Source organism: Cheilinus undulatus, linkage group 17, assembly GCF_018320785.1.
Source record: "Cheilinus undulatus linkage group 17, ASM1832078v1, whole genome shotgun sequence".
NCBI lineage: Eukaryota > Metazoa > Chordata > Actinopteri > Labriformes > Labridae > Cheilinus > Cheilinus undulatus.
In genome coordinates this window covers 13694899-13720903 of record NC_054881.1, presented here as the reverse complement: position 1 = coordinate 13720903, position 26005 = coordinate 13694899, and the positions used below count along the sequence as shown (strand labels likewise).

Genomic DNA, 26005 nt, shown 5'->3' with positions numbered 1-26005 from the left:
TTAACCAGTGCATTTACTGGAAGGAAGTGCTAGTGGATGTCTTCCAGTTGCAGAGATGATAATTATATGCAGATTTAAACAACTACGGTATCTTTTATGAGTGGGAAACATTGCATTCGCTTTGACTTTAATGTATAGTGTATGAGCCTGACTTATTTTGTTCTTAAAACTGTGTTTTGCTGCCACTTTTGCTCAGCTCTCCCCTGATTTCATTAGGGGTAACTTAATTAAGGTTAAGTGAAATTCATACAGTCATATCTCAGATGTTTATGGCCAAGTGTTCAAACATTGGTCTGAGTGCAGTTACAAACAAAGTTACAACGATAGTGATTTAAGGGTCTTTCACATGCCTGTGTCTTTTGCTACGGATGTTTCAGTTTGATCTGAACCAGAACATTAAGTGTGAAACTGCCCTTGGACTGTGGTCTGGTCCAAAGAGCTGATGCTTTGTCAGACCAAAAGAGGTGGTCTTGGTCCGGTGCAGGTACCAGATGTGTCCAAGCTGACAGATCTGTACGGGGCCTGCCCTTCTGATGATGTAGCACATAATGACTGGCTGTGATGATATCTCACATTTTTATTGGCTGGAAGCTCACGTGGTTGGACAGCAAACCTGTTAGCTTTCTACGAAGCTAACTTTGAAAGCTAACTTTAGTGTTGTGATGTTATTCATTCTGTGACTTTCTCTTTACCTCTGAATAACCTGCCTTCAACTCTCCGTATATTTGGTGGTGATGCAGAGGGTGTGAGAAACATCATTTTGAATAAAATAGTTTAATTCTGTGATATTTACAGTGTCTAAAATGGCCATGACTCCCTGTCTTCTCTTGCTGTATATCAGAAGGATGATCTGGGATGATGTCTTCAACAATATTTTATCAAGTGAGGGGGGAAAATAGTAATTTAATATTCATGAAAAGCAATAAATGAAACTGAACCAGTCTTTTTCACAAATGTGATACTCTTTTGCTTTTAATAACATAATTTTTTTTCATTACAACTATCGGTACCATTATATGATTTAAATATTAACTTTTGTTTCTTTTTCTAGAAACAGAAAAAGAGTTGAGACGGATCTTAAGCATCCTGGCAAACAGCTACAACATCCATCTGTAAAACAACTCAGCCATGATGCAACTGTGCCAAATTTATGCAAAACTTGTAGCCTTGATATAATTATAATGAATGAGTTATGTAAAAAAGCAACCTCCACACTGCTTCTACAAACACAAAAGAGCTGTTGAGACAAAAACAGCTTCTGAAACAGACTGAACATGTTTACCTTTGCTGTCAAAGAGATTTCTTATAAAGGGGGTTTAATGAAGATTCCTTGGCTTTCATAGCCAGCATGAAGTTTAATGTTTTTTTCATTCTTATATTGTTTTCTTTAATATTGCAGGTTGTTGCTTGGTTCTTATCCAAAAACATCAACCTCTCTGTGACGTACCATTACCCAGTGAAAAAAACAACCCATCTTTGCTTCAGAATTAATTTGGCACTAAATCCTCATGCACCCTAGGATGAACTGATCAGAATTTTGAGGTAAAAGGATATATATGAGGATCACAGCAAACCCAATTTCCATCCACTGTTCTGTCCTCTCACATGCTGTACCTCAGCCTCGCTTGGATGGAATTTTATTGTATCTCTTGTCATTTTGTAAGCCTTTGAGAAAACAATGCTGCCTGTTAAAAATCTGTCTTCACCCCATCTCTCACGAACATTTTTCGTGTGCTGTTACGAAACGGTTCACTGACAATCACATGCTCAGCAGAGGAACAGAAACAGGCGATGCTGGTACTAAATTATTGTTCCATCTCTCCTGTTGAAGCAGACCCACTTACACTGCTGTTTTGCCAAAGTTTTCCTTAATGTATTTTATTATACAAATATGACTCATCCTGGTCAAGGTTGCACTACCACTCTGTTGGAAACATGATGGATCAAATCTGTGACTTGATTGGCTGACAGCGGCTTACAACAAGAAGGTGGTGTCTCTCACTGAAGTTCCTCTGGTAGCTTAACTTTCACCCTTAATGAAATCTCTCTGACTGCAGTAGATTGGGTTGCCATCCATTAGTGCTGGTGAATTATCCAGGAGGGCAGCATTTTAGTGCAGCAGTCTTCAAAAGTACTTTCTTTAAGTAAGACAAGAAATAAACTTTATTGCTGTGACTTCGTAGGACAACAGGTCTAAAATGTTTTTCTGTAAGGACTGGAGTCACAGTCAGTACATGGTCTGACAATAATAGGGTGTCCATGTGATATAAAATATATTAATCTGATGCTTTTTGGTGTATATTATTTGCTAACAGAGTTACACTCTCTTACACTGCTTGTCTCAGATTTTTCCCCTATAACATGACGTTGACCTTTATGGTTTTGAATGACATATTTCGTCCACTGTTGTGATGGATTTGGTCCAGGAATTGAAGCTCCCTCAAGACAAGTTGTTGTTACTTAACTGTTCTTCAGGCACCATCATAAGGTCACATGTTTGTGTAAGTTGTGCCTGAGGTGGATTTAAGGTTGGCTTTACAGGGCTTTTAAAAGACAAAGGAACTAAAGAGTTACAGAGCTTGAGGAGAAGGAAACTATTCAGGGCAAAACATCAGAATACTCCTAAATCCAAGCCATGGAATTGGGAGAATAAATGTTGACTGTTTTGTAAATAAAATATATATTATTCAACAAAAGTGCTTTAAAAAATATTGCTAAAAGCCAGAAAGTCTGTGAAACAAACCCAGATCAAGAAATTCACAGAAGAAAACAGTCTCTATCACACATTAACCTATGGAGTATAGTTCTATTATGCTGCTGATGGTTATTGAAAAAGTACTTAAACTTGGCAAACTGAATTACCCACACTTTCAACTAATTGGTTGGTAGTTCGACAAAAAACCTGTACGGTACCTGTACAAGGTTCTCGAACTTTTCAGCCTGTGACCCTCAAAATCAATGTGCCAGAAGCTGTGCCTCAGGGTAGTTGAAGCACAGTTGAACACAGCCGTGCAAAGTCAAGAATAGTCATGTGAAGACTTACATTTTAAGGATTTTTAAAATATTACTTTGATTGAGCATAAATCCCACCAAATTACCATTTTATTTTAATTGAACAATTTTATGCAGATATTTTTCTAAAAAATGGGTCAAATATACAATTTGAAATCATATAAAAATATTCTTTGATTTTTGGAATCTGGCGACCCCCTCTCAGAGTCTTATGACTCCCAAGGGGTTCCTGACCCCCAGGTTGAGAAGCACTTTCTCTCTCCTCTGCTCTCTTTTTTCACAGACTCTAACATCAACATGTACATTTTGATGAGAAGGGACTAGCTAGACGTTTCTGCTGATGGGTAGTAAGACAGTGGTGGTCAAGGCTGTGACAAAGGGAAGAGTGGTGATACGGTGCCACTTCAATACAAACAAAACCTTGCACCTTCCAACTCATTTGTGTTGAGTTGTTAATGTTTTTTTTAAGTTCTTAAGGATGTATTTGCTATGAAACAGTCAGAAAATAACATCTTATTAGTCTGCGTCCCTTTTGGTTGTCTGCCATTGCTCCTCTTTCTTCCTTGATTACCTCCGTCTCCATGCTTCTCTTTCATTCCCTGTGAGTGTTATCTGTCTGCCTCTCTCTCTTTCTCTCTCTTGATTCATATGAATTCATTTCAGTAAACTTTATTGGTGTGTAAAACCTTTGTTTGTATTGTCGAAGTATTTTACAAATCATAAATGATGTATTTTAATGGAATTACAGAAAAACAGATAAATGTATTATAATCATCATATATAAAAAAGTAGGCTAAACTTTACAAATTGATTTTAAAAGGGAAAGTTTTCAGTAAAAGTATTCACAGATTAGAAGGTAAAATTATGGTTAAAAAAAATTACATTTCTAAAAGTGCAGCTCTGTTTCTGCCACCTGTTGGCTGCAGTGGGTGCACAGTCTGTCTTTATTAGGGGTCCAGGTCTGTCTGTGGCATCGTCTCTCAACGTCTCTCCTTCTTTCTCTCTCTCCCACTCTGTGATTATCTGACCAATGAGATTTTGATTTGTTGAGAACTTATCGACCAACTAACAGACACTGAATGGAGGGTTGTCAGCCCTACAACATTGCCTTTATCTACATTGGTATGCTTAGTAATAATCTACAGACAGTTGCAAGCTATTCATATGGTGTTTTCACACCTGCACAAATCTCTTAAAAATTGTCCGTCTTTATTTATTTGTTTATTTTTTAACTGCACATGTAAAAACAAACAGCAGAAATATTCACCCGAGTCTACTCAACCACTTTTATACGGGACCCATGGTTAGATTACCACGAAGACTTGGGTGAGCCAGTGTCAGCAAGTAATATTCCAGAAAATTTAAAGTGAGTGAGCAGGCAGAGGTGATGGCATTAATATCCTGTGACCAGTCTTGTGTAAGGAACCTGACTTATAGTTTTTTTCGCTCACCAGTATTTTTAATTGTCGCTCTTTTGTTAATACTGTGTGATGCCTGCAGTGCTATGTCTTGCTTCCTGAGGCAGGGAAAACTTCACGTTGTGAGGGACGTATGTGAATAAGTAACATCAGAAGATTTCCGGGGCATGCTGTCTGAAAGTTTTCTTGAAAGCTACAAACATGGCTGTGGTCTTGTCTTTTTGTTAATTGGTTAGAAATGCATGGCATAGTTTTCCAAACATTATTTTGTGCCGTCTTTGCTAAATACAAAATACATTGCACATGAAAAAATATTGTTGGGGCGGAAAAAAATGGGCAGAGTAGCTTTTATCCATACTGCAGCTGTGCTGGAGTGCATTTTCCTGTGTGTTTTGTGTCGTGGGCGTGTTTTCATTTCAGCATGTATTGACCCACAGTGCTGTCTCGTCTGCCATGCCCTATTAATTCACTCCTACTCTCTCAGGCTGTAACCTCTGCTTCCACAATGTCGTGGTTCCACTCCTACAGGCCATCTGCTTTCGAAAGAGACAGCTCTCTTTTTCTTTTGTGCCTCCTTGTTCCTTCCTTTTTGAATGTTTTCAAGAAACTTCTGCATATTTAACTTTGATTGCTTATACTAGCTGATCATTATTCTAACCAGTCAAACCAGCAACACTCACAGTATCTATACAGCTTTTGTGCCCACCTTGTCAGTTTGTTAAATTGTATGGAAACAAATGATCAGATCTGCTTTTACTGATCAGTGCTCACCACACTGTATGCTATTTTCTCCACACCATTGAACCTGCAGTTTTCAATTTTCACTCATCTTTGTAGGTGTCCTGAAATGTTGTTTATGTCTGCATTTACTGTTTACCGTTTGATTTGTCTGATACCTGCAGGGGTACATCGACATTCAGTGTTTTTGAGACAGCTTCATCTGTACCTTAATGTTCAGGAAGACATTTCAAACACTGTTTTTACTTTGTTCTTCCACCGTGGCCAGAAGCACAAAACCATGCCAAGTTCAGTGTGGGAACGACAAACATCCCTTGTACCCAAGCTCTGAAGTGCCAGCAGCGTTATCACACACCCAGACTCCCACATTTTAGCTTTAGACTTCACTCTTATGAGCAGGATTAATTTGAAACGGCACAAAGGCAGTGTTAGCTGTGGCCGTGTCAACACTGCTAACAAGTCACAGCTAGGAGACTTACAGGAAAGGAGAGAAACCAGCTGAAAGGAGGTGGGAGTGAGGGGGAGAAACCATGACAGATGATAGACACTGGACAAAGACATGCATACACACACTCACTAATGTCTGCGCACAGAGAAACACAGGACATATTCAGATTCTGCCACCTTTTCTTTGAGTATCAGAGTGGTACAAGTAGAAGAGATGATCTAAAACATAGTACAGTAAAATATGCGAGAATAATCATGGAAGAGTATTTTAAAACAATTGCTGAAAACGCTGTCTGACCGGACATTATTATATTAAATAATTAGTTGTTGGCTGCATTGCATGGATGCGAAATGTGGACTTTTTATGCCAGTACATCAGTCCATCTGTACATCTGTCTAGGCCATTCTTATGAACACTGTATTTTCACAAATGTCTACTCATGGATCAACTGATTAGCTTTTTGAGGTCATGGGTTAAAAGTCATGGCCATTAGGACTTGTGTACATGCCATAATTGTGAATGCCATATCTCGAAAACACTTTGAGATTTCCTCAAACTTGTACAGACACCCACTCTGACTCAAGGATGAACTGATCAGATTTGGGAGGTCAGAATTTCTGTGAAATTCTTTTATTTTTCAGTTCTGAAACGCAGACATCAGAGCACATCATATACATGAAAGAATACCTGAGTTTCCAATGCAATTCAGTCTTTTCTTTTTCTTATGTAAGTATAAGGAACTAAATGCAACATGGGAGAGACAAAGTGTGCACACAAGATCAACCAAAAATACACCATAAATAGTCTTGAGTGGCGGAATTTAAAACAAAAACACAACAAAATTGTTATTTGCCAAGATGACATAGCACCACAAATTCCTTAGATCATCACCTCCACAAAATCTGTCTGAATGGGTTTGACATATTTAACCCAGTTGGTCCAGAGTTTAACAAAAACATCTTTTGCAGACGTAAACAAAAAGTAACTCTTTCCATAGCATAAATATCATTTACAATATTAAGCCACTCCTAGATTGTGGGGGGTTCAGGAAGCAACCACCGTCACCGTCAATATGCCGAAAAGATATTTATCACTACTCCTGACCTGGAAATCTACATTTCCTAAAAATAAAGTGGCAAAATGTAGAGGTATGTCTGTTTCAATAATGGATGTTAATGCATTATGAAACTCTAACCAAAATGATTTTATCCCTGGACAATCCCAGAAAGTGTGCCAGTGGTTGGCCTCCTGAGACCCGCACTGCCTCCAACATTTGATTAGATGTTTTGAAGTCATAGGTCAGTGTCATTGAGCCTTAAAGCCATCTCTTGCATGTGGATGCAATATCTCAAGAACACTCTCAGTGATTTTCCTCTACTGCAAAAACATCCACTCTGACTCAGGGACCAGCAGATGATATTTTGCAGTTTATGGGTTAAAGATCATGGTCAGTAGGTCTCATGTACCCCCTTGTTTGTTAATGTCATATTTGAAGAACTTTGAGATATTTTCGGCAAGCTTTGCACAGACATCCACACTGACTATAGGATGAACTGTTTGGATTTAGCATAGCAGCAAAACTAAAAGCCATAGACAACCAATGTTAGGTAATTTCTTGTGTTTGATTACCAACACAAGGCTGACATAGTGCTGCCTCTTTCACTTGCAGCAGCCTAGGCTGAAAGAAAATAAAGTATTTCTTGTCGAATTGTGGACCAGCAAGTCCCATGAAAAGAACATTCACAAAGCTTTTACCAAAAAACACATAGCTGGTTTTGTAGATTTCTGTAAGCACACTTAAGTACACCCAAAAGTCGTGGGTCTCTAGAGGCTATTTGACATTTTTTGTTTTGCATGTGAGATGTGTTTCACAGCTGTTTGCTCATGTTTTCACTGCTGCCACTTGTTTTTAATGCTTTCAGCATGTTTTAAGGATCATCACGCAAATGTTATTGTTTTTATCTTTGAAACAGAGAAAGATGCATTCAGGGTAAAGTGGAAACTGATATTATTGATGTGAAATTTGTGCTCTTTATTTTAATGTTATAAAGGAAAGGAAAGTTTGACATTTTTGGAAATGTCAGCTCTCTTCTTTAAACATGGATGAGAGGATCTGTTAGGCATGATGCTTCAGTGAGGAGATGCTATGCTGGGCTGGAAATGGAGAAATCGCTTGCTCGGTTGGTTATGTAGAGGGGTGTTTCTGCTTTCTATGACTCCCTGGACTTGTGAGGTCTCCAGTCAACAAAGAGAGACTTCTCTCAGTCATTGCAGCCATGTTAAGTCTAACACATAACTCCCACTAGGACCAGATTGTGTCAAAGCTAATTTAATAACCTCCTGGCTGTGGCTTCATATTTGATGCAGAGTGGTATTGATCCTCATGATTGAGCAATTAAGAATATTTCCAATTAAAACCAATATATAAAATATTTATTCCTGTCACTTTGTGTTAGTCTCATATCTGTTCTTTCTGGATAGGTCAGCTGAAGCTGTCAATCATCCCAGAGGATGAGGTTCTTGTTGTCAGTGGTGAGTACACAGTAACATTTTCCACAGTCAAATAAACATCAAAAACATGTTCAGTCATAGGAATTTTTGCTACAAGCCAACTTTGGTTATCAGTGTAAGGACAGTAAAAACTACAAGGCAGGGTGTGGATCACTTGTCAAACTGAGTTCAGTAAAAGTGTTTGTTTATTTTGGTCTCCCAGCAACCACAGCCATGCACCCTCCTACTCTTGTTTGTCGATCTCCGTCTCCTCTCTTAACGCCTTTTGTGTTGCTGTCATTTCACTGAGTGAAGAGTGTTTAAGCTAGATGTTTTTCTTCATGTTTTTCTTGTCCACTCTTTGTCTTTTTCATTGCACTTTTATTGAAAACCTAAACATCTAATTTTACTACTCCAAATTACGCACTTCAGGGGAACAAAATATTGCAGCTGAGTACAACTATGTCATCTATAATCAAAACATCTTCCGACAACAAAAGCTGGGATGTTTAATTTGTAATTCTGGAACAATTACTGATATTTCTGTTGTGAAATAGTTCTATCAGACCATGGACAATGTACTTTTTAAAGGAGACATATTATGCAAAAATCACTTTTTCAGGCTTTTCTAACACAAATATGTGCCCCTGGCCTGTCCACAATCCCCTCAAGTACCAGAAAAATCCATTCCCTTTCCCCCTCTCTTTCTCCACCTTTCAGAAAATGTGTGCTGAAACAAGCCGTTCTCAGATTTTGCTCCTGGTAAAGGGCATGCCTTAAAGACGTTAAGACCTGGATGACCAGAAATTTCCTGCTTTGTAACTCAGACAAGACACCCACTCACTCACTAAAGACACTGGTTATGAATTGGCACTAAACAAACAAAGATTGGTTGACTGAAACAGGCTTTACTGCTAAGCTAAGGTAGAGAACACATGTATTAAAGGGGACATATTATGCAAAAATCACTTTTTCAGGCTTTTCTAATAAAAATATGTGCCTCTGGCCTGTCCACAATCCCCTCAAATACCAGAAAAATCCATTCCCTTCCACCCTCTCTTTCTCCACCTTTCAGAAAATGAGAGCTAAAACAAGCCGTTCTCAGATTTTACCCACATGATGTCATATGGGGAGTAAGCACCTGCCCCCAGGTTTGGTTGGCCCTCCCTGCTTGGAAGAAAGTTCCACGCTCCTCTCCTGATCTTCCTCTCAGCTGCCAGCTGAGATGCTGGATAGCTCAGTGGGTTATCCTGCTGACCGATCAGGAAAATTGATGGTTCAAATCCCAGTCAGGTCCCTAACTTTGGATAAAAGTGTCTGTAACATCAGGAGTGCCACATCCATTTCCTGAGAGGGGTGTTGACAGGGGCGGAGTCAGACAGCTCAGTAACATTTAAAGCCGTTCTGAGCAGGGCTGAAACAGAGGGGTTTTTAGACATGCAAATATCCTGTACTAGAGTGTTTACTCAGCAATAAACTTCACAGGCATGTTTTGGGTACCTCTGAGACCAATATGAACTTGTCTTAAAAGGGTAAAATAAGTCCTCTTTAAGTCCTGATTTACACTCCCATTTTGATTAGCCTTTTCTATATATTGGCAACTTCACTTTTAAAGTTCTGAAGTACTGAAACATGCCTTAAATGATTTTAGTATCTAATTTTAACAATTGGACAACAAACCCAGTATCACCATACCTAAAAAAATGGCATTATGAGTGCAATAATAGGAGGGAGGCAAACTGTTTTTAAATTAACAGCATTTTTTGCCAGCTACAGCAGTTCATCTAATACAAAACACTAAAAAGACTGCTGCATTTTCTTCACCCTGGACTCGTAACAAAGATTGTCTGCATGATTCATTCAGAAACACTGCACAACATTCTGATTGTAACCACACACAGCTTTACAGTGGAGTACAGAAATAGTAGGTCAGCTGTTTGTTCTAGTGACAGTTTGACCGAGCACCTGAAAATGAGCAGATGCACATACATAATTAATGCAACTGAGTTATAATTAATTCAGTTCTGTTTGTATGTGTTCACAGTTTTAGAGGCTAGAGGTATGGCAGAGGACAGCCAGGGGCCATGTGACTCTTATGTTAAGGTATTAATCACCATACACAGATATGATGAAAACCCATGGGAAATATTACACAGTTGTGGAGATTAGAATGTTTTAAGTTTTGATTTGTTGTCCCGTTCAGGTTGGCATGTTCCCAGACAGTGATCCCAGAGAAAGACAGAAGACAAGGATGGTTCCTCACTGCAGGAGCCCAATCTTCCTGCAAACCTTTTACTTGTAAGCATGCAGTAATATACTTTTTTAAATCTGTGAAAGTATTTTAAAGCGGCTTTGGGGATCTTGTGATTCGTGTTGATTTTAGCTCCCCCAGTGGACAAAGAAGTACAGTTGATCTGTTTGGTTGTTTTCTAATTGCAATTTATCACACCTTTTCTTACATTTCAAAATGCTGTTATTTTGAATTTTAAACTGATGTTTCATTTTGGATTTTTGTACTGTTTTAAACTAAGGGTATCTGACTTCCTATAAGGACACAGACCTGCTTTTATTTGAAAGGCATTAAGGAACTTTGGGCAGATTGAAGTTTATATCATAAAATTAACCAAAGGAAAGGGAACTTGGTATGGATTGAAAATGAAATAAAGACACAGTGAAGAGGTACTTGTTTTATAACACAAGGTACTGATGACTTTTGACTTGTCCACTAAGCTGTCTGTGAGATTATAATTGAGAAATTAAGGAGCATGAGGAGCAGTGGTGGACTTATTTTAAATCAGTGTGGCTGCAGGGAGACGTTGCAATGGCTAAACAAAAGTTAAGGATTTCAGAACCTTAAATATTTGCTATTAATGCCTGACAGTCTTAGTTTTAACATATTGCAATGCTCAGTATAATAAATTTAGTAGTTTAAGATTTGACTTTGTCCCTTTTTTAGTGTTGTCACCGAAGAGGACCTTCATAAACGACTGCTCTTCACAATGTGGAACTCTGACACCGCAACAAGGTACCTGCTATGAATGTGGAGAATTATAGAGCTTTTATCATTAAAAAGGTGTAGATATATCCTTAAATGTTTAAATATTAGAGGTATGCATATGTTGGTATCAATATTGACATTGTCTAAAATACCAGTTTAGATATATCAGAATATTGATATCAATCCCTGCACATTTGGTGCTACTTGATCAAAAATGACTCATGGATTCATGAAAAAAACAAAACCATAAAGGCTGGGTAGAAGAGGTTAGCCAATGTAAGCCTGAGAGTCTGAGCTGAAGGTTGTATTTCATACATTTGTGGATCGAAACATGTTTGTGGTTCTTGAAAGCAGAAGCATAGCAAAATTGATATGGAAATAGGCAGCCAGTTGAAAGGCCACTTTATACTGTAAATACAACTCAGTGCTCTACACACTTGCTGATCTTTGCATGCATTTTTGCATCTTTGTATTTGTTGCTGATCTATTAACCTATGCTTACAAGAGCACACATAGAAAACCATGGAAAATGTTACTGAAGATGATCAAAAAGTAGTGATGCAAAATACTATTGGCAGATAGGAAAATTTCTACAACCAATGTTCAGGCTATAAAAATCTGCTTATATCAGCTGTAAATACTGGCCAAATTAACAATAAGTTAGTGTTAGGAGTTTTAGGCTGCACCAACAGACCTATGGGAGAATGTTGTTGCCATCACTGTAACTCAGATAGTGAATTCGTTTAGCCTAGTCGAGTAGGCTGTTACTTTTAGCCCTATTAGTTTTGTTTTTTATGTTGCTATAGGCCTATAGACTGTTCTAAAGATGTTCTTTTTCATGTTCCTTGCTCATTTCATGCTAAGTTGCATTAGGTTATGTATTTGTCAACTTGTCAAGGCAATTAAAGTTTCAAATTTAGTTCTGCCTTCTAGCCTTATATTTAAGACTTTTCCATTAAAATCATTGTGACAACCAACCCTACTGTGTGAAAACTGTCCCCGTGATGAGGTTGGTTGTCCCAATGTGTCACAATGTCTTTAAAAGTTAATTACATCTTTGTTACAATAAATTGGAAAAATGACAGGGATACACATTTCAAGCCAAAACCTTAGGCTTCAATTTAATGTTGGAATGACTATTGAAAGATGTTTGTAAGATGACTAATTCACACTAGGGTAAAAAGTGTGACAACCAATCTTGTTCTCCCCAACATCATCTGAAGTTTTTTCTTTTTCATCATTATTTCTTAATCATTGCACATCTACATATAAATATCAGTATCAGCTAAAATTAATTTGTAAATGTTGGAATTATGGATATTGGAAAAAATACAATATCGTTAATCTGACACGCCAGATTGGTGTGTGAAAAACTTAAATAGACAATGTTTGGGAAAGGGCAGAGCCTTTGAAAAAAAAACTCGGAGGGTGATAGGATGAACGTTCTGTCTGTCACATCTTTACAGGCAAATCAGAGCAACAAAACACATGACAAAGTCGCTAACAAGCTGCGCCAGCACCCCCACCGAGGGAGTAAACTCCATAAAGAACTGCATAACGCGAACCATGGTGACTGTAGACATGTCAGTACACGACTTTTGTCATTTTTGGAAAGAAAACAACTCAATGCTGTTCTTTGTTCTTCTTTTAACGAAGAAATGTCATCAAGTTCTGATAAAACTTACGCTTTAGCAGCATCCACGCTAATGTCTTCTGCCATATTTGCTCCAGCCTCTTGTTGCTGCTTGCTTAAGTCACGACTCTGCCGCGCCTGAAAATACTGCCCCTCAAGGCTGATTGGTCCTGTCACTTTCTAACTGGGCCCAAATGATTCAGATGGAAGCTTTACAAGATGGATTTGCCTGTAAGAAACATGGAAACGGGCAAATCCATCTGCTTTGCAAGGTTACAATATTGTACATTCCCATCAAAAAGGTTTTAACATCAAATGGATTTTTGTTTTATTGTCCTATAAACCTGTGTTTAAATTTTTGATCACACTAAACTTTCTACAGGAACAAATCTTTCCCCTGGTGGTTAAATATCATTTTATAATTGATGCTGCCTGCTTCTTTGTGTTTTTATGTAATTTTGTAAGTCTGCTCCTGAATCTGGCAGAGGGATTGTGTTACTCTTGCCTCAGCACACTGAAGCAGAAACAGGGTCATAGCTGAGGATGGAGGACATACGGCTGGATGAGTCACAAATTTCTTGTGCCTTGTTGTATTTGAGCAGACAGATGAAAAGCAAAGTTGTGTACTTCAAATGCTGAAAAACATCCCTTTAAACAGGTTTTATACACTTCAAGGCTCTTTACCACGAAATTTAAACACTGTAATGCACTTTGTTTCCTGAATTAACCACATATTTAAACAGTTGCATGACGATGTGTTGTATACAGAGGCAGACTTATGTTAGTGGTGAACTTCATTGAATGTTCTTAAAACCAGACAGTTTCTGGGCCACAGATTAAGAGTGATTTACTTCTCTTTGGGAAGCAATTAAGCCTCATTCACATCAAATGTCACTTGGTAAATATTTGCAATGGCAGGACACTATTGATTGGGCAATATTTTTGGGTTTTGATATGATGCTATGTGTAAATTGTAGTTTCCTCTCCACTTTCTTTCCTGGTATGAGGTATAAATTGGCTGCAGGACCCAAGCAGCTCCAATTTTCTCTCTCAAAATGACTTAGAACCAAAGGTAGTGTTCTTGTTTAGCAGATTTGTCCACGCACCTCAAATCCATGCAGAGCCATTTCACACATAACCAGAGGTTTTCCAGATGCTCTGTCAAGCAAAGAAAAGTAGTATTCCATGATAAACCAGGGCAGCATCTGTTCACCGTTAGCAGTCTGATGGGTAGCAGTGATCCGAACAACCCTTTCCAAAGCTTTATCACAGAGTTGCTCGAGGAAATGACCCTGAAATTACAACCTGTTGAAAAAGTACATCCTTGTACACACAAGGACAGCACAAAATCGTAGCATTCAGAGCAGCCTTGTTGTGCATGAAAAGACTGATTTGAACTCTTCATGGAGAAGAGAATAGTGTATTTTTTAGCTCATTTGTAAACTCTGAATGGGTCGTCTCTGAGAGCAAAGGACACAGGGGAGAAGTGCAGAAAAGATCCGTGTTACTCACAATTTCCAGAAACCCTATCAAATTTTAAATAGTCCCTCATGATAGTGCAAAATGGCACTATAAGGTCTTTTATAAGCACTAATTAAATGGTAATGTAAGAGCAAGAAAGTGATAAGACTTCCCTCCCAAGACACTCATGTAAAGGCGTAAAAGTTGCTGAAGTTATAAATCCCTTGGTTGTAAAAAATGACAGTGTGGAACAAGATGCCAATTTATCTGGCGTTTAACTATAAAATCTGGTCTTGAAGCCTCAGTACACCTCAAAATGAGGATTTTAAGACCCTGTAGAGATTATTGGACACGTTCAAAGTCCCACACCGGAGCCCACTAACTGTGGTCTCTGCAGAGGAAATCTTAACCTCTGTACCACCCATATATTCCTCAGCAGTTTGAATCAAAGTTGAGGCTAAAATGTCAGGAAAATGTGCTTCTTCAACTCTGCTGTCTTGCTGTGAAGAAGTTGTGGGCAGCAGTCAGCAAATCCTCTTAAACTCCACTGCACATTGACCATGGTGGTGCAGTAGTCAGGACCAGCTGGTCCTTACATGACTGGGAGCATTCCTGTAATGTATGGACAGTTATGAGTTCAAGGCAGAACATGGTCACCCTTAGTGTTTATAAGAAGAAAAAATAATGACTAATGTTATCATATGCAGTGTTCAGAGTAGATGTCCAATAAGTGTTACACTTTAGCATCATTTTCTTAGACTAAAACATTTCTTTAGCCATACCCTCACTGTCCTTCGATGCAACATCCTCCGCCCTTGCTTACTGTTCAGACCAAGTGTAGGATTGACCTACATTCAAATGGATAGCCTAAAGTTGACTTGATTCTCATTTCTTCTGAGTATTTTAGACCAAAGAGTCTTTACTATGATTTGGATAGTCTACAGGTGCATCTCAAAAAATTAGAATATCATTAAAAAAGTTCAATATTTTTGTCACTCTTTTCTGAAAGTGAAACCCATATATTATATAGACTTGTTACACATAGAGTGAAATGTATTGAATCCTTTATAGCTTGAAATGTTGATGGAAATAAAGGCTTGAAATATTTCACTCTATGTGTAACAAGTCTATATAATATATGGGTTTCACTTTCAGAAAAGAGTGAAAAAAATATTGAACTTTCTCATGATATTCATATTTTTTGAGATGCACCTGTAAACTCCCCCGTTTGTGCCTACATACAGCATGCTTGTGTGGATGCAGCCATTTCCGCCCCTAAAGTTTGAGAAGGCTGAGTTCATGTGAAAAAAAACATGGATAAAACATGTCTGAGCCTCTGAGTCAAACAAAAATGAGCTGAAGGTTGCACTGCTATGTCAGTGTAAACACAAAGCTGGGAAAAACAAACCCAGAAGGACTTGACATGACATACTTAATTTCTACTATGTTAATGTTTTGAATGTCCCATGATATATCTCTTAGAGAAAGGTTTATAGGGGGCAATGAACACTGATGCAGATAATTAATATTCTGTATTATGAGTCACTTTTCTGTTCCCTCTCCCAGCCGTCTCTTTCTTGTTTGAAAGAGAGCCACTTTTCTTTTTGAACTTATTGGGAAGATTCTTGTGAGGCTGTGAAATTTACTGGCAGAAAATGCCTCTCAAGATCCAAGTAAAATGTTTTGAATTAATTGCCAGTTTGGTTTATACAGTATAAAAGTTACCAAGATGAAATGGTGAGCCAAAGTTATTCTGCTGTTTAGCCAGCAGCAATAACAGTTAAATATCCTTTTGAACATCTTAAAGTATATTCAGATTATGTTAAAAAGTTGATTGCTTATGTAAGTCAAACTAAAAGTGGTCTATTTTCAAGATTTGCATTTTGGGCTTTTTGCCTTAGAAAGCTGGACACTGGATACAGTTAGGAACAGAGGAGAGAGTGGCGAGTGACACTTGGGGAATGGAGCCACAGGCCAGATTTGAACTTCGGCAACCCGCACTGAGGACTTTTAAGTAGGCTATCTGTCCCACTGAAACTGTACTTAGTTACATAAGATTAATGTCTCATTTTTGAACAGACATAATGACATTCCTTAAACCAATGCTGCTCATTGAAGAGAATAATTTTGAAGGGGGTGAGTTCAAGACCAAAAAACCATTGGTATCCACACACTCAAGATGTACATTTTTGTTAAGTCTTTTTTCAGACCTGTAGTCCTGCGCATACATTTTAGGAATGTAGGGTGTAAGGATTCACCACGGGGCACGACATGCCACAACCCAGGGCTGGGGTGGCACACTCAAGCTTGACACATGTCAATACACATGTGTGGCTCAAAAGCCAAGATCAAGCTCAATTGCATCTCATTTTCTGAGTCTTGTCACCCATGGTAATACGCCCAGCTGTTGTGCCACATCCACAGCATAACCAGGGTCTTACTACCCACCTGGACAGTACCTCAGACCATGCTTACCCACCACATCCACCTCTTACTGTGCCCTAAAGGTGTGGACTTTTTTAATGTTTTCAGCAGTTTATTTCCCCATACCCCTGGTAATATGCAAGGACATCCAGAGCACTACTGAGGTTGTGTCAAGCCTCCTTCCTGTCCGATGGTGGCCACCAGGAATGCTTAATCGCCACATCTACACCTTACTTCAGCCACAGGTTTTGGCCCAAATATGCCTTAAAATTCTGCACAGCACTACTTTAGTGCTTGGATATAGATCAATCATAACAATGTTTCTTTGTCTGGAATCCCGCCCCCCCCCCCCCCCTTACTTTTTTAGAGATGCTGACATGGTGCTGTTAACCATTTTCTGATCGCGCTGTTTGATTCCATCATACACCGGTTTCCACATTATTATGCAAATGACTTTTTTTTCTTATTTTCCTAAATATTAATGCAAATGACAGTCAGAATATTTTTCAAGTCATTGACCGTTAGAGCATAATTCAAATGTTTTTGAACAAACTTCATAATGATAACCATTACTTTTTAAAAAAATAAAAACCTCAACATGCACTGTTCCACATTATTAAGCACAACAGAGTTTTAGAAGATTTTATAGGTTGTAAAGAACTGAAAATGGTCATTCATTGAATTTGCAGCAACAGGAGGTCATAGTTACTAAAATCAAAAGCTATTTCAATCAAAAACATCTTAACAGGCCAAGTTACATGTTAATGGCTGATGACTTGAAAAATATTCTGACTGTAATTTGCATTAATATTTAGGAAAATAAAGGAAAAATGTCATTTGCATAAAAATGTGGGAAGCGGTGTACCTCTTTTGGTCTTGTAGTGTCGTATAAACACAAGAAAACCAGTAAAATGGCATCGTTTGCTGTCTTTGCTAAAAGGCAAAGGCAGAGTTGATTTTGGGCATTGTCATGGCATTGTACATAATCTCTGCATTCTAATGGCTTGATAAACTGTGCTTGGAAACTGGAAAAGATCAAACACTCTCAAACAAGCATTTAAAGGTGCTGTCATGAGCTTTGGATTTTCGTCTCTGTGACTATCCCACCTCAGACAATCTGCAGAGCCAATTGGCAAAACAAGCAGGTGCAAAAGCCTGTTGGGAGAAGTGCAAGAACGTCTTTTCCCTTCAGAAAACTCTTCTGTGTTATTCTCTTTCTGAAGGAGCCCCCGTTTTTCTTTCCAACATTGGTGATAGTGGAGATGGTAAACTAGAACCACCATGACTTGCATATTTGTTTTTTTGGGAACTTTCTCAACTCTAATTTGATAGAATTTAGCAGAGACTGTGTGTCCCCTGTCTCAGAAACAGATTGTAATCCTTTTGTTGACAAATTACTGTTGGAGACGTTGTTGTTTTGTGTTTGATTTTGGTTGCACATTGTTTGGCACTGTGAACACAGCAAGATAATTTAAATTTAAGTGGTTGTGATTTGCAGCAGGTGTTTGCACACGGGGAGGTTGGGTATAAAAAAACTTTTGTGTTAAACGATCATGAAGTATATATTCAGTCATGTGATTTAGTTTTAGGCATGTAGTGCACTAAGGATTCATCACAGCGTGGGGGCAGGGGCGGGAGGGCAGAGTCAAGCTTAACACATGTCAACCCACATGTGTGTTGCTCAGCAGTCAAGGTCAAGCTCAACAGCATCTCTTTTGTCCAGACCTTTTTCAACCGAGGCTTGTAGAGTAAAGGCTTGTTGCAACCTTCTTACCTGTTCTGATGGTACCCTAACCCATGCTGACTGGCCACATCCATCCTTTATTGTGTCCTAAAGGTGTAGACTTGACTCCTTTTTCAACAGGTAATTTTCCATGGCCCTGGTTATATGCAAGGACATCCAGAGACCTGGGATGTGCCGATCCTCCTTTCTGCCTGATGGTGTCCTCAGGCGGGCTTACTTATCACATCAATGCCTTACTTCAGCCTCAGTTTTAGTCTTAACATGCCTGTAAGTTCTACTCAGTACTGTATTTTACATGAACATTTGTTTTTGAATGTGGCAACACAGTGGCAACGCCAGATTGGTATGAGGGCTGGACTGGTAATATGGCATACCAGGCCTTTTACTGTTGTGCCGACTCACACTGGGGCTGGTATGATTTTTTGCTTGTGTGTGAACGCCAATCTCCAGCCCACATAGCAGGGAAAGCAGCCCATTGGCTGTTTTCTTCATAGTGCCAGTTGGCTTGCCCAATCACATTTCCTAAGTTTCCCCATCCTGCCTGCACAGTGAAAGTAAAAGTGTTTGAAGGAAGTCATATATCAACATAGAATGATCAGTTTTATATGCATAAAAAGTGCAAAGTCAAAATTATTTTATCAAGATGCTGCGGAATCTGTAAAGACTCTGCAGTCCTTGCAGTGCTGCTGCTTTTATACCAAACGCCACTTAGGAACATACACAAGATCAGATGGAGGAGGAGAAGTACGTCGCACTGCCAGATAGGAAACAGACGGTGCAAGAGTTTGTGTCAGGGAAGTGGCGTTACATTATGAACATAAGGGGAGTGAGGCCGCAGCATGGTGAAAATGAGCTTTAACGAGCTAACAGTTATCTGGCCAAACAGAGAGTGAGTTTGATCTGCAGAATATCTGATAACAAAGATTATTGAGGTTTCTTTTGAAAAGATGTAGAGAAAAGCTGTCTAAGGTTGATTATGTTGCTCTTTTGTAATGAAATGTATATTAAATTACTTCTACCACACTAAGGAAGGTGTGAATAATTAACCTCTTGATGTAATGGAGAAGTAATATACCGTTTATTTCCATAAAATGTGAGGTTGCGATTTCTGAAGTCTCTATACCTTAAATTTGTAAAAATCTCCAACATTTCAGTGCCCTAAATCTCCCCTAATTACAGTTAACAGTAAATGTATTTATTCATATCAAGTGTAATATTTCATATAACCCCAATTCCAAAAAAGTTGGGGCACTGTATAGAATGTAAACAAAAACAGAATGCAATGATTTGCAAATCTCATAAACCCATATTTTATTCACAGTAGAATGAAAATAACATATCATGTGTTGAAATTGAGACATTTCATAATTTTATGAAAAATATTAGACAATTTTGAATTTGATAACAGCAACACTTCTCAAAAAAGTAGGTATGGGGCAACAAAATTCTGGAAAAGTGATACTAATGAAAAACAGCTAAAGTTTGCAACTAACAAGGCTAACTTGCAACAGGTCAGTAACATGCATAGGTATTAAAGGAGCATTTTAGAGAGGCAGAGTCTCTCAGGAGTAAAGATGGGCAGAGAATCGCCAGTCTGAGATAAACTGCATCTGAAGATTTTGGAATAACTTCAGAAAAATGTTCCTCAATGTAAAAGTGTGAAGACTTTGAATATACCCCCATCTAAAGTCCATAATATCATAAAAAGATTCAGAGAATCTAGAGAAAAGAGACACAAGGACAAGGCCGAAGGTCAATATTGGATGCTCTTGATGTTTCTAGTTGGCAGGTGGCACTAAATTAGAAACAGGAGTGATTCTGGTCTGGAAATCACTGCATAAGCTCAAGAGCATTTCCAGAAACCATTGTCTGTCAACACAGTTCACAGTCCCATCCACAAATCTAAGTTAAATCTGTATCATACAAAGAAGTAGCCATATGTGAACATGATTCAGAAATGCTGCTGCCTTCTCCGGGTCAAAGCTCATTTAAAATGGACTGAGGCTAAATGGAAAACTGTTCTGTGGTCAGATGAATCAAAATTTGAAATTCTGATTAGAAGCCAGGGACACTGTATCCTGCAGACTAAAGAGGAGGGGGACCATCCAGCTTGTTATCAGTGCACAGTTCAAAAGCCTGCATCTCTGATGGTACGGTGTTGCATTAATCCTATAGCATGGGCGGCCTGCACATTTGGAAAGGCAGTATCTATACTGAAAAGTACATCAAGGTTTTAGAGCAACATGTGCTCCCATCTAGGAACAGCACACCCAATTTAGAAATCCACAAAATGCTGACAATTCAATTATGTTAAGTGATTACTGTTGGAAATATATATGCTTAGGTAAGATAATGCACTGGTTCAACATCCCTGCTTAACATAAGCATTATAACATCACCTATATTAGGCTGCTAATGTACTGTACGTAAGTCAACATTTAGCTAAAAGCATCAATTTGCCTGTTCTGGGGAAACAGCTGAGTCTGTTTTCTCTGGGGGTTCTGCTGTTAGACTCATCGTTGTCTTCGTGACGTTCTGTCAATGCTACTGAGCTTTTTCGGTCACTGGCTCATTCAGCTGAGAGGAGCCTAGAAACATTTCTGGTGTTCATTTGTGCTGACGGCCAGTTTGCCCTCAGAACAGCATCTGCAGTTGCATTAGCCCGGTCCAGCTGGGAGGTTGTCGGGAATAGTTTCTCTCATTTATGCATAATTAAACATCCCCACCCTTATTTCCACCACATACACTGCAGACTCCCACGACTGTAATAATATATATTCATCAAAAGTCAGTAGGATGACAAGGTGAAAAAAAGCTACCTCAAGCATGACATTTTATTGCTTTGTTTATCCTCATTAGGGTTTAATGTGCCAATAAAAGTACAGATTTTACTCAAGGGATCATCTTTCTTTTATCGTTTTTGTCATAAATAATTCTGTGCAGTAATGTTGAATAGGATTAGGTTTCACAAACTGACACCAAGATGGAAAACACCATAAAATTTTAAACAACTTCACATTGATCCGTTTATATTTGAAGAAAGGCCTGTTGGATCTAGCACTTTTGGAGGTTACAAAACACAGAATAAATGTCAGACCTCCGTTTGATCACACTTAAGCTTTACTTAGAGGATTAATTGATTTTTCTGCTGCTTATAAATTCTCCCTGTCTATCTCCTTGTTTGTAATCACAGGATCAGTGCACTGATGGGCTGTATGAGCTTTGGTGTGTGCTCCCTCATGGACCCGGACAAGGTGGGTTTAAACACCAACACCTAAGATACTTTAAAGGTCTGTTAACAGCCTCATTAGGATCTTTTTCACCTTTAATTCTTTCTGTGGGTGTGCAGCTTAAAACTGAGAGTTCAGCCCAGTTTTAATGAATTTCGTGACCTCAATAGTTAAAGGAGGAAACAGTTTGGGGTTACCAGTGTTAGATCGCTGCAATGCCTCCAGAATATTGAGTCAAACACAATATGAGTCACACTCTCTGCTGAAATGCTAAGGGTCACATGGGATCACACATGCATTTCTTTTGAGTCTCTCACTTAGAGTCAGATCTTTCTGCCAGTGCATTAGCCTTGTTTAAGATACAAATTTTATTGATTTACAAAAATATTGCTTAACTTTCACCCGCTAAACCTGTTCAAATGAGATTAAAAAAAGACCCTAACTAATGCACAAAACATACAGAAATGGTTGAATGCATCCCTAAATTCCAGTCTCAGTGCATTGATGCTAATTAATCATGCATTGAATTGGTGCCAAACAGCATCTAATTTACAACCATTTACAGTATTTTTAGCTTTATTTCTAGGAGGCTTTTATGCCTTCATTTTGATAAGACAGTGGATCGAATCAGACACTGGGGTGAGAGAGAGTCAGGTCAGGTCCGGTTTGAGAGCTTATGCTTGTTTGGCACTTAACAGAGTCAGCCTTTGCCTTGCACTGCTCTGGCCTCCTGATAGCCATCATCCAGGCCTGCGCCAAGCCTATGCCCCATCTCTCCAAGTATTTCCCAGCTGATCCCTCCATGATGCATTAGGCTGCCCTCAAGGTCTCGTCCAACCAGCTGGATCCTAGGCACCCCAATATGCAAAGAGCAGGATCAGGCCTGGGAAAGTGCACTGGGTGCCTGTAGAGCCATAGCTGCTACTCCTGTATCCAGCAGATGACCTTTCCCATCTCTGCTCTCCTGAGCATGTCAGCATTAGACACAAGGTATTGCGAACAATACCCACAAATGCACCAAAGAGAAGTCATTCAAAAGAAGTCCAGTGGGGGGCTTCTGGCAATCAGTCAACATCCAGGCCTATTAAGAGTATAGTTAGACTGGGAGGACTAAAGACCTAGAGGAACTGACTTTCATCCTTATGGTCAGATGCTGGAAGCATCACACTGCCTTGTCCAGTACACCCATTGCCCCAGGTGTGAGGCAAAGTCAGTGGGTGTGAGGATTACACTGCCAAAATAGGTGAGAGAAAAAGTGGGGAATGATATTTAAGGGGGAAGCCACGGCAGGATTTGAACAGCCTCTGTACAGGGTGCACACAGAATTAGCACCCCAAGCACCTCAGTATTTATAAGGGATGTCCTGCATAAGCTTTCCAGTGGTCAGTTCAAAAAACTGGGCTTTTGTATGGCTTAATCCAGTTATTTGTAAACTAAGTCCATGCATTTTACTTTGAAATTAATATAACCGGGTAGGACTGAATGATACAGAAAAAAATGACGTTAATATAGTTTGTCTCTCTGTAATATATATTTTGATTTTTACTCACTCACTTTGAGCTGTAAAATAAACGCTTCTGTTAGCAGGAATCTGTTTGTGTAAGATCGGCCTCTTGTGATTGAACATCTGCCTGGGGCCTCATTCAGGTGTATCTGTGATGGCTGTGGTATCCCCCTGAATGTACATGCACAAGGAACCATACTCTGCTTGCACATTGCTCAGCTCTCTGCTGACGGTGTTATCAGGCAGAATTTAATTTGGATTAAAAACAAGAAAATTTGCAGTAGTGGGTTACATCCAATTACACAGAAGTGGCAACATGATATGCTTCAGATCATGTGACTAATATTGCACATCCTGTGATGTTACTATTGCACATGCGCACATCGGTATTGCTGTTGTAAAATCAATGAGCCCTATAACAAGGGGTTAAATCAGTCTGGGGCTGTCAGAGGCTCATTCCCTGCATAAACACACTACTTTGTCACCATGTGTGGAGACTGTCCAGGTCATTATACAGGACATGTTTGTACTTCATTATTACTGTGGTCTTGTTTGCTCTTTAATATCATTAGTGCAATAGGCTTTTAAATTGTACCTTGAGACAGAGCAGATTGCAGGCACAATTGATGTTTGATTTATTGAGCTGTTGGCAGCCGCAGTCTACTTTAAATGAATGAAGTGTTGTACGATACGGCCAAACAGCAGTAAATAGTACATCCCAATAGATAATGTAATCTTGTTATCACTGTTGCTGCCAAGATCACAAAACCATATTCTGTTGTTTTCTGTCAAAACGACAACAAAGCCCAAAGTTGAGTCCTTTTGTCATCCTGCGTTTGAGCTGTCAGAAAACAGCACATCCTGTCCTGTTGTCATTGCACATACTGTGCATTTCCCAACTTTTGCTCTGTGCTCGGCTACCTGCTGGTGTGAACACTGAACTTTCCCACGACTAAAAGAACCTACAGCTATTTCTGCAGTGCAAGTATGATGCCCACTTTGTTACCTGTCATAGTTTGAAGTTCCGATGAAACGACTTACAGATTGCTATTTTTTGTTATTTTGATTTTTATTGAGAACAGAGCCATAACATTCCACATCAAAACTTGGCCACAAGACTTCCTGTTCCTTTTTTCAGAAAAACAAAACAAACTGAGACAAAAAGGATGTATACAACACAATAATAATAATAATAACAAAAATAAATAATCGGATCTAAGTCCTCAACCCTTGGGACATTTTCACAAAACGCACACCAAATAAAGATATGCCCTAAAACAACCAGGATCTAAAATGTTGCTTTAAAAAATGTCATGAAACCTTGATCAAAAGATAAAGTTTACAGAGCTTCTCACAGATGTAGAAAAACTGCCAGCACATGCGCACCGCTTCTTCAGGACCAGAAAGCCAATGTGTAGATATACAAAGTCCAAGGTGTCCAACAACTTACAAACTTCTCTTGTTCGAGTCTAAGCCTAAAAGTGAGTTTCTCCATTACTAAAATATCATGGATCACATCAAACCAATTCTCAACTGTGGGTACTACTACAGACATCCATTTTCTTGTGAGAGCTTTTTTACTTGCTAACATTAAAATATTAAACAGATATTTATTTGAAAAACCCTCAATAATCTCAGGTCCTAGGCCCAGGTACAGAGTGACAAAATTATAAAGGTGATAATACATCTATATGTATCTACATACATCTTTGAAGATTTTGTACCATTCAGCACTAAATCCATCAGATCCTGGAAATTTGTTTTTCCTTAGTCTTTTAATTGTGCTTCCCAGTTCTTTGAGTGTTGCTTTTGCCAATAGAGCTGTATTTTGCTCATCTGAGATTACAGGAAGTTACAGAATTTGTCTGTAATCAGAATCTCCTTTTCTGGTCTTTTTAGTGTATAGATTTCTAGAATAAAAAATTTTGCCTTGAATAGCTTGGATTTTGTGCTTTACTTGTTTATTATTTGGATCTTTTATTCTGAGTATTACTCTATCTGTTTGAAGTTTCTTTAGCTTGTAAGCCAAAAATTTTATGGACTTGCCTCCAACTTCATAGTATCGCTGTTTCATGAATAGCAATTTCTTCTGTATTTCTAGTGAGTATAGTTTATTTTTTTGGCTTTTAATGTCTGTAATTTTTTGTGTAGTGTCACATTTACACTGCGTTTATTTATTCTTTCTAAATTGTTGAAGTCTTGTTCTAGTTTTTTCAATTTTTCTTGTCTAAGTTTCTTTAAGTGTGCCAATCTAGCAATTATTTTCCCTCTCATCACTGCCTTACTGGCATCCCAGAGTGTGCTTAGGGAGACCTCCCCATTGTCGTTGTCCTCCAAGTAAGTCTGAATATCTCTTTGTAGCTTCTGTTTGAGTGGTCCCTTAAGTATATTACAATTCAGTCTCCAAGAAAAAGTGTTTTATTTTTTATGTCAATATCCACATATACCAGGCTGTGGTCTGAGAGGTCCATCAATCCAATTTTACACTTTCTTATTCCATTAACATCCATATTAAACATAAAAGAATAGTCAATCTGAGAATAGGATGAGTGAGGCGCTGAAAAAACGGTGTAGTTCCTAGTTGTTGGAGTAAACACTCTCCAAATATCAAATATACCCATTTCATTTAACATCCTTCTCATTTTCCTACTCAGAGCATTGTTTGGATTGTTACTGTTTCCAGATGCATCTCTCCGTGGATTTAGTCTCAGTTGAAATATCCTCCGCATACTATTATTCTCTGTGCTTTGGTTATCCTTAAATAGAATATATCCTTGTAAAATGCCCATTTAGCCCCTGGAGGGGCATATACATTTAGCAAAGTGACCGCCGTTCCATCTATTCTACCACTCACCATGTTATATCTACCTTCCTTGTCCTTGACTTCAGACATTTTTTCAAATGG

The 26005-nt window shown here is 38.7% G+C and overlaps 1 protein-coding gene across 1 annotated transcript in view; it reads left to right on the top strand.

Annotated features, from left to right (window-relative positions):
* Positions 1-26005, top strand: part of rgs3a (regulator of G protein signaling 3a) — a 299175-nt gene that overhangs the window by 8479 nt on the left and 264691 nt on the right. Inside the window, exons 2-6 of the mRNA XM_041810282.1 lie at positions 8098-8148; positions 10151-10209; positions 10310-10404; positions 11063-11131; positions 21560-21620. Of these exons, the coding sequence (XP_041666216.1) occupies positions 8098-8148; positions 10151-10209; positions 10310-10404; positions 11063-11131; positions 21560-21620 (335 nt within the window). The remainder of the gene's footprint in view (positions 1-8097; positions 8149-10150; positions 10210-10309; positions 10405-11062; positions 11132-21559; positions 21621-26005) is intronic.